General features: G+C 37.6%; 1 protein-coding gene across 1 annotated transcript in view; it reads left to right on the plus strand.

Annotated features, from left to right (window-relative positions):
• The window catches only part of LOC138027399 (dynein axonemal assembly factor 11-like), a 15,526-nt gene extending 5,832 nt beyond the window's left edge, over positions 1 to 9,694 (plus strand). Inside the window, exons 7-15 of the mRNA XM_068874973.1 lie at positions 331 to 390; positions 1,171 to 1,298; positions 2,091 to 2,189; positions 2,264 to 2,344; positions 2,721 to 2,786; positions 5,006 to 5,075; positions 5,497 to 5,592; positions 6,665 to 6,780; positions 8,043 to 9,694. Coding sequence (XP_068731074.1) covers positions 331 to 390; positions 1,171 to 1,298; positions 2,091 to 2,189; positions 2,264 to 2,344; positions 2,721 to 2,786; positions 5,006 to 5,075; positions 5,497 to 5,592; positions 6,665 to 6,780; positions 8,043 to 8,220 — 894 coding nt within the window. The 3' untranslated portion in view covers positions 8,221 to 9,694. The remainder of the gene's footprint in view (positions 1 to 330; positions 391 to 1,170; positions 1,299 to 2,090; positions 2,190 to 2,263; positions 2,345 to 2,720; positions 2,787 to 5,005; positions 5,076 to 5,496; positions 5,593 to 6,664; positions 6,781 to 8,042) is intronic.
• The last annotated feature ends 397 nt before the right edge of the window (positions 9,695 to 10,091 follow it).

Raw genomic sequence — 10,091 nt, forward strand, 5'->3', positions numbered from 1 at the left:
AATGGGTTAAAGGGGACGTAGTTTTTTTTAGTTGAGGTCAGTGTTAATGCATTGACTGCTGAACTGCCTACAATTGATGAGTAATTAATCATCTAAATACAAATACAAATACAAATATCTGGCATTAGACAGAGTAAAATCTCAATCCTAGGAGTCAATGGGTTGGGCGTTAGGGTTTGCATACTTTATTTGAGTATGTAAACTTCAAGGAAGAGACACCGCCAACCAATATCAGAATTATTGACTGGAGATACGTATGAGATATAAATCATTTCCTTGTTCAGCTGTTCATTTTAGCTTTTATGTACGGTAACTTTCTTTTTGGGCAAGGACTATGAGAGGATAAGAAAGAAGATTATTTGTCAGCAAAAGGAGTATGACAAGAAAAGGGTAAGGTAAAGATAAGATCAAATAATAATAATAATAATAATAATAATAATAATAATAATAATAATAATACCAGTTGTCATTGGTGCACTTGGGGTCATTATGAAGGGACTGAAAAAGTACTGGGATCAGCTCGCATCTTGAGAAAGGTCCTGGCAATCAAGTGTTCACTCTTTGGTACCTAACGCCCATGGGTTGGACCCTGTGCTTCAGAGACTAAACAAGCAAGCCAAGGATTACAAGTGATAATAATAATAATTATAATAATAATAATAATAATGATAATAGTAATAATAACAACAACAACAACAATTACAACAATGACAACAACAATAATAATAATAATAATAAATTTTGACCAAGCAACAACAATTGAAACATAGAGCACTTCAGGGAAATAATGTAGCTAGAAAGGAAGCTGTCTCAAATGGAGGAACACGAACAAGACACCAAATTATACAAATGATGAAAAGAGAAAAATTTTATCTGGACTTTTGACATGAGGTGTCTTTATTATTTAGCCAACAAATTTTGGTAGTTAGTTTAAGTCTCCCCCCATTTCCTTTTTCGAAATTCAAGGTTTGGCAATAGCGAATGGGAACTGAATTTTATTCTCTTTCACACTTGGTTTTGATTTGTGTTAAGTTGTATGTATGATGTTGAAGTTAATTAATGGCTATTATCAATACCTTCGTTGTCTTGTAACCTTAATTTTCCTGTGTTTTAGACCCGCCACTGTTCAGAGCAGTCGTTAATGCTAGAAAGAGTTCTTATTGCTTTCAGGAAAAAGAAAAAGAGGATGCTGAAAAGAAAAAATCAGAAAAGGAAAAACATGTAACAAATGAAACAGTCACAGATAATATCAATGATATCATCAATACTGAGAAGGGAGAAACTGAAGAGGAGAAAAGGTAATTTTTTTCTCCTTTTTATTTAAATGCTAGAGGCAACAAAAAAGACTTGTGACATTTCAAATGAACTTTGTAATTACCTCATTAACCCACTGACTGGGAGTGAGATTTAAACTGTCTAACGCCAGACAATTTTACTCATCAACCGAGGGCATTCTAGGGCATTTGAGGTGTCAATGGCTTAATATTTCATTTGGGGGCATGATGACCAATCACAGTTGTATTTATGCCCCTGTAAGTAGACAGTTCAAATGCTACGCCTTAAATTAGATTTCTCTATCTAAATAACAGAATAGCCAATTTCTGAACTTCACAGTAAGAAATGTATTATGTAATAAGGTCAGATGAAGTACGTAATTTTTGTGCAATATTATTTTTGTGCAACGTCGGTGTTGTATTAGTCTCATGTTTGTAAAATAATGTGATACAACATTGATGTATTCTTTTTAAATTACCTCATAAGAAATAGCTTGCTTGACTAAGACAAAGTGTTACAGTCTTGAAGAAGGGAAAAACTTAGGTTCCTAATAATATGCCCTTTATCAGTTCTAGACCTAAATTCTATTTAAGATGTAAATACATGATTGTATGTATTTACCGACATGTAAAGAAAGATAACAGTTACAATATTACAAGGACAACTACAATAATTTATAATTTAGGAAAAGAGTAAGATGATGATAAATCTTTAAAATGAGAATGTAAATTATTGACAAAGCTCATTATCATTTTCATGGTCGTTATTGTTTTTGTTATTTTTAGCTTAAATTAAAGTAAATTGTTTTACGACAGATACTGGCAAGAAAAAACAGATTACACTCCAGAGTCAAGAATTGAACTTCATCAACACATTGAGGAAAAACGTAAACAAAGGGAAAAAACGGAGGACGAGTAAGCAGAGGAATTTTTATTACTTTATTTTGTTTGTTTTCTGTCTGTGATCAGTTTTTTTCTAATGACTATAGGAGACTTGGAAGAAACAAGCCCCCAAAGGAAACAAGGTTCTTCGCAGATGATGGCCGCGTCCTAAATATAAATCAAGGAAAGTATGTGCTAGAAACTAGAGAGAAACAGGTGGCATAAAAACTATTGTAAAATATGTGACTTATTATCATCATTATCATCCCAAAATTCTCCAGAATCTCTCTCCCTCCTCAATGTTCTTGCCATTTGCAAGGTTCCAAGTCCTTCATAGAACTTTAAGAAATGATCCCTTGCAGTATTATCAACACAGGTACACCTGTAACTTTTCCTAATCTTGTCTGCGATCTTTCGAAGATCTTCACAAGATCCGTAAGATTGCAAGTGCTACGATTTTTAAGCACTAAGTGTTCTTTGAAGGGCTGTGGTAGATTTTAAAGATACTCAAAGATTCAAAGATGTTTTTGCTCCTCAACTTTAACTCTACATTTTATGTTACAGATGGGAATTTGAGTTAAATGATGATGAGGAAAACAATAAATTTGTGCTGGATTTACCTTGCTTCAAGTAAGTATTGTTTTGTGTGTTAAGGGGGCACAGTTACACCGCACTCAGAGACCGATGTAAACTGTCGCTCTTAGGAGGGAATAGGGGAAATCGAGTTTGAGTTCATGGACCCGGTTGTTGTCTGGAGTTAGACAGAGTATTAAGGAAAAGATTAAATTAATGCCCAACTAAAATAATAAATTGATTTATGACAGAGATAGGGCATAGACCCATTGCCCCCAGGGGCCCGTTTCTCGAAAGTTCCCGAAAACTTTTCAGGCCCGAAAAGCCATTTGTGAAACTGCCAACCGCTTGTTTTGGAAAGGCGATCTTTTAACATAAAATTGTTTTCAAGCTAACTGAAAGAAACATGTCTGTGAAGTTTGACGAATTAAATCCTCTCTGTTCTTGAGCTACAAAGGGAATTGTGCCACCCGAAAATTGCTGTAAAGTTTCAGGACTTTCGCGAAATGGGCCCTTGGAGTGAGACTTGTAACAGACTTTACTAGAGCTGTCTAACACCTAGGGCATTTGAGGTGTCAGTGGGTCCAGAGAGAACACTTGAAAGTCAAACTATTTGCAGATGTCATTGCAAAGACAGCACTTCGCCTCATTTTTAAATTTAAAGACTCTTTAGTGTTCTAGCCATGCAAGGTTCACATCCCAACCTCTTGCATGGTGAGCAGATGCCCAACCAACTGAGTGAAGTTATATGAACCTTCAAGAAAATGGTTTGTAAATTACAGCCAGTTTATTCACTCCCAGCAGAAAAAAGATACTTGAACTCTCCATTCAACTACTTAAGAGAAATACTGTAAGCAAGTATAATGTAATAATTACATGTACAACTAGGAAATACAGTTTTTCCCCTTTCTTTTCAAATTGCTATATATTCTGGCCTTTTTGTCATCCAGTATTAACTTATTTTAACAAAGGTTTAAACTCAGAGATCAAATCATAATGCGACTAAAAAAGGTGGCTGCTGAATCAGACTACCATACAGGAGGTTGCTGGTTTGAACCCTGGCTGGACAAACACTCAAGGAAATTGACAGTGCTGTCTTTTGTATTGACATCATATCTGCAAATGGTTACGTTGTGAAGTCTTCTTGAACAACACTCAGGGTCTTTAAATAACTGAGGAGAAAGTGCTGCCTTTGTAATTACATCTGCAAATGGTTAGACTCTCTAGTCCTCTCGGATAAGGACGATAAGCCGGAGGTCCCGTCTCACAACCCTTCAATGTTCTTAATTCTGTGGGACGTAAAAGAACCTGCACACTTGTCGTAAAGAATATGGCATGTAGTTCCCGGTGTTGTGGTCTGGTCTTTCTGGCCCCAGTTGTTCAAACGACGGATAGCACTATCCACCGGATAAATCACTATCCACTGGATAACTCAATTGGTTTTGCTAGTGTTTAGAGTGGTTTTCAATTGAGTGTCGAAAGTAATCAGTGAATTACTTTGGTTTATGATTACTTCACTCAGTGATTGGATCAAAGTTCTCGCGCCACTTTTTCAACCAATCAAAATTGAAACCAAAACCAATTGTGGCTCGCGCATGCATATTTTCCCGCGCTTTGTGACGGCTACGTGTAATTACTTCGAGTTTTGATTGGTTAACAGGATTGTCTCCGCCCCTTTTGATTGGCCAAAGTAATTACTTTGGGTTTGGTTTTACGACACTCATTCGAAAACCGCTCTATCCGCTGGATAGTGATTTATCTGGTGGATAGCGCTATCCATCGTTTGAACAACTGGCGCCTTGTCTGGATAGGGTAGGGTGGAGCACCTCGCATAGGACCTCGAGTCCTGTTCTTGCTCCTTCCCTCTGGGCAGGTTTGCCCAATAGAAGAGACAAACCAGATGTCTCGTAAAACAATATTAAGGACTGTAAACCATAGGCCCTGTTGCATGACCCTTGTTGTTAATGACTTAAAAAGTTAAAGAACCCACACACTGTTCGCAAAGCATAGGGGACAAAATTCCCAGTGTTGACTGGCCAGTGTGTGTTAAGTTTGAGTTTGGTGCAGCAGAGGTTGTGTTTGCTTCTGGCAACATTGACTTACATAAATTATTGGTAAGCTAATTCATGGGAAGTTTCATTCAGTCAAGTCAGTGAGCCAGTGAATGAAAATTGTCTGAAACAGTTAATGGAATGACATACATGTAGTGCACTTGAAAGGGGAAGTTTTTAATCTCATATTTGGTGGATAATTCAGGAGTGGCTCTCATTTCACAGATACTTGGACACATCTCTCATTGATGTAGATGTACAACCCCTGTTCTGTAGAGTGACAGTCAAAGGCAAGGTGTGTCAGGGAGGGGTGCAAAATATTTTGGCACTTTAAGAAGAATTAGAGACACTAGTGAAGGAATAGTGATAATATGACATTTTAGCCTTACTCTTAGTACTCTTAATTTTGCTGTGTAATATTTACAAAAAGTCATTACGGATATGGCTGGGAGGTTACCATATACCACAAGGCTTTTTACTACAAGGAGCCTCTAAGGAAATGATAGGGTAGATTGATTTTCTGTTTTCAATAAATAAAGGAAAGTAATTCAACAACATACAAATTTAGAATCTTGAGAACAAAATTCAAAACTGACATGCAGACTTGAAAAAGATACTGGTCAAAGGTGACTTGCAATGTAGCTTGATTGGAAAGAGGGACTTACTCTCTGCACCTAGAATTGATTTTGTATTAAAGTGCTGTTATCTATTGATAGGTGTTCCAGCTTACTTTGTCTGACGAAGTCAACCCGGATTGTAGTTCTGCAAAAAGATCTCAGACAACAGGCCACCTCATTGTAGAAATGCCAAAGGTAATCAGCTTCCTTCACTGAGGCATGCATTTGCCTTGTAACTTCCCAAATGGAAAGAAATTTTGTGTGATGAGCTAAAAGAAAGTTTTACAAGCAACAAAAAAGCAGGCTCTTCCAATTAAAATTACTGTTATTTGTTATTGAATAGCTCACAGTTGGTAACGTTGGTTGCCCGTGGACACGCCTACAAGCTTGTGCCTTCGGCCCTTGGAAAGTGCACCTTTCGTGTGTGTTGTACATTATCTACCTTCTCCTTAGGTTTTACCGCCTACTAAAATTCGTATTGAAAACCCATGTCTTGTAGCACTGGAGCACTAATTTGGGACACTGTAAACTGAAATTGACAAATTAACACAAATCACATCAAATGTTGGTTTTTGAGGAGAGAGGAAAAGCAATGAACCCGGAAAAAAACCTCTTGTTGCAGAATAGAGAACCAACAAACTCAACCCACATATGAAGCCAAGGCTGAGAATCGAACCAAGGCCACATTGTGAGAGGCAAGTGCTCTTACCACTGTGCCATCCCTGCACCCCAAAAATCAAACATCTCTCGAATGTGATAATGAAATCTGGTGTCGCATTAAAGAAACACATTCCTCAACTAAAAGAACTGACACAAGCAATATTAGACAATTCCAGGTTTCTGATAAATAATTACACTTTCATCAAAAGGCCATTTTCGAAATATCAAAATTAATATTCAGCTTGATGGTGAGGCATTGAGGACAAAAACAATAGAAACATGTTGGAATGAATATATCGAAAAAGGCCTATTTCTTATTTTGGAGGGTTTTACAACTTTGGTCTTTCCATGGATCTTTTCAAATGTTAGGATGCAGGTCTTACAGCGGCTCTCAGAGGGGCTATTCGTGTAGGACGCAATGGATATGTAGAACAGTTATGATTGGTCTTAAGATTGGAAACACAACAGGGCTGCATTCTGTACTTAGTCCGAAGAATTTAGAGGCTGTGAAGGTCTCTAATGTGAAGGTTCCTTCAATATTATTATTTTTGAGGTCTTTTTTTGTGCACTACCATAATATTTAACCCAGACCATTTTTCTATTGAAGGTAAAGCAAGTAGTCAAGCCTTTAAGAAATCTGCCTGCAAAGCAGAATATGTTATCCAATTATAACAAAACACAGGAGAAAGATGCACAGCTATCCAGTCCACAGAAAAATGACAAGTAAGTTTAACCAATGCATCATACCTTAAAAAATTATATCCAGACTCCAGTTCATTGAAAATATGAAACATATGTCATGGAATTAAAAAATGTGGTAACTGAAAGATTAATTTTGGGAAACATATGAGGTGGGATATTTTGGGAATAAAGCAAAACAATTTTTTTTATAATTTCGCGGCTAAACAGCACTGACTAAAGCACAGTGAGATGCTTCATGAGCTTGCTGCATAATATTGTGCCACTCTGTTTCACATTATTATAAATGTGTAAGACTTTTACAGTTGTGCTTTGATCTATTTTACAGTGTACATGTATTTGCATGATATCTGTATTAATATCATTTTACTTTATGTAGAATGGGAAATTACTTTTCAGGCTTGAAAGTATGTCAGATTTTACCTTCATTCCACTCAGTTGTTCAGTTGTTTCACCCCCAGGTGTTTAAAGGCCAGATAACTTTTATGAAGTGGTCAATTAAAGCTATTTGAACTGAGCTGTTTGAACCTGTGACCTTGAGATACTGGTGCGAGGCTCAGGTAGTTGGAGCGTCGCATTGGTATCACGATTTCACAGGTTCAAACCCCATTGAAGTCCCAAATTTTTCAGGCTTCTCTACGCATTTGCTAAAACTGCGTTCATAACTGCAAGGATCATAGCTTTACTTAATTTCACATCCGCAGTTCGATATATGATCCATTTCATATATCATTTCGTTCATTTATCTAGTGGATTAGTCACTATTCAGAGAATAAAAAAATAATTTACTTACGGTATGTTAAACATTGTCCAAGATTTGTTTACATACCTTTTAAGTGGATGTGCTTAGAGTGTGCATATTCACAGTTGTGAAGGTAATGACTAAAATCTTTGCAGAGATTGAAACTGATGGATAAGTGAGCTATTCACTGGATAAAGTTACCGGGCCTTTAAACAATTGGGGCCAGTGCTCCTTGGGGAAATTTCAGAAATGTGATTATCAAGCTTGTGTTTCCAAACTTTCATATTACTTCTAACGCCAGATGATTTTACTCGTCCATGGGGAACCTCTGGGAGTCAATGGGTTAAGTTGGAATTGAAACATACCTTGTTTTCATGGTAAATTATTTCCAAGTCTTCCAACTTAACCCATTGACTCCCAGAGGTTCCCCATTGACGAGTAAAATCATGTGGCGTTAGACAGAGTAAAATACGTCTGGCCGGTTTAGGCCGGTTTGGACATCAAAGGGTTTTAATGGGGACATGTTGTTGCGTTTTTATCACAGGGTAGTGCATCATCAAAGATTAGAAATTGAGAGTGATACAAATGGTGACATGGATTTCAGCAAAATCGTGGAACATAACAAAAGTGGGAATAAGCAAGCTGTGAACCAGAAAGAAGTGATAAACAAAGTGGCTGAGAGCTCATTTGTGGATGACCCAGATGTCCCACCACTTATATGACAAGTGATTTGTTCAAAGAAATCATGGTGAAGAAATTTGCCTGTCCAGTTTTCCAGCAAATTTTGTGGTGACACGGGGCAACAGTTTAAGGCTAATGAAAACCTTGATGTCCACAGGAGATCGTGAAGTGTTCAGTTAGCCCAGTATCTGTTGCAGCACGTAGAGCTGGAGTTCTGCATTTGGTTTTTGTGGTCTCATTCACTTGGAATCCCTTCCAACTAATGTTGTAGAGTTAGGGCCCTTGGGGGGAGAGGGGGAAGAACTTTAATATGAAAGGCGCAGGGATGCTCATTGTCTTGCTTAGGGGTGTAAATTTGGATTTTGGTCTCACTTAAGGCGTTTTGAGCAAAACGCCACCTTATGTAGCCGTTAAGGCATTGTTTCGGGTTGCACATGAAGAATATAAAAATATAGATTTAATGTGCTTTGAATATGGACCACACCCAGATTCAAAATTTCTGAGCAGCATCCCTACTCCTTCAAATGCAAAGACCCCCACCCCCCCCCCTCTCCCTCGAGAGTTAGACCACTAAGTCACGTTTAACTTCCCGCTTAAAATTCCTCTAGGCAGCCCAAGTCAAAGGATCGTTAGACTTCCTTGGAATGCCTTGGTCAACAAACAAATTGATGCTAATTGTTGGCAACTCGATTGTAAATTGTGTGACTTGTTTTATTTTTAGTGGACTTGATATTTTGTCACATTCGGCATAGCATACTACTTGGTGCAATAGTTTAAACTGCCCAATTCAACATTATAAACCTTTGTCTGTCCTGTTGAAAGAAGAGGATTCTCAATCTGGCCAAGTCGTCAGCGCTAGCCGCCATATTGACCATACTGCGGGAATGCGTCGCCCACGAAGGCATAAATTCTTCAACTCTAGACACAGATATTATCAAAATGCGGATTCCACGTTTCAATATCAGAGGCTCTTAAAGTGCGGTGATATCAATCCCAATCCAGGCCCGACGAAGTTTCCATGTGCGTCCCATGAGGACGGTTTTGAATAGTAACAGCGACTATGAAACTTTACGTAGAATAATAGGGTCTGTCAATCTTGAATCTTCTCGTGTTCAGAATTTGCTAATTACTACGTATAAGACTCTTTATGGCGTTGCTCCTCCATATCTCAAATCACTACTAAAAGAACGGAAAGTGGCATACAACCTCAGAGGTACCCTAAAATTGAATCTACCAAGAGTTACCACAACTACCTATGGATTACAATCATTCAGATATGCTGCTACCCAAGTATGGAATATGCTGCCTGATGACATAAGAACTTCTGAATCTCTTATTGCTTTTAAGCGCGCTATTCAAAATATTACTGCGTAGATTATATGTGTATATTAATGTGTACATAAGCGGATTATTATATTTTTATTTTTATTTTTTTATATGTATTAATTTTACTCGGAGACACTAGCTCTCTCGAGCTACTCTAAATCTGAGTTTAAATAAAGTTGTATGTATGTATGTATGTATGCTTGCTGTGAGAGACCATGCAAGAACAATCAGCGAGCCCTACAATGCAACGGCTGCAACTTGTGGTGCCATGCTAAATGTGCTTATATTTCCCAGGACCAATACGGCCGTTTATCAAGAACTGACAATATCTGGTACTGTAATTCCTGTACTTTTAAATGGATTTCAGACTCTTTCTTTTCTTATTCAACCAGGGATTCGCTTAACAATTCGACCTCTACGAATTCTGATACCTCTGAGCCCGGTGTCATTGTTGACTACAAGGACAGTATCGCGGCTTAGCTTACTACAAGTTTAACCTGTCGATTGCTCACCAAAACATCAATAGTCTTCGAAATAAAATGGATGAAATAAGGACTTTATTGAATCAAGAGCTATTTGACATCTT

The sequence above is a fragment of the Montipora capricornis genome, chromosome 12 (assembly GCF_036669925.1).
Source record: "Montipora capricornis isolate CH-2021 chromosome 12, ASM3666992v2, whole genome shotgun sequence".
Lineage (NCBI taxonomy): Eukaryota > Metazoa > Cnidaria > Anthozoa > Scleractinia > Acroporidae > Montipora > Montipora capricornis.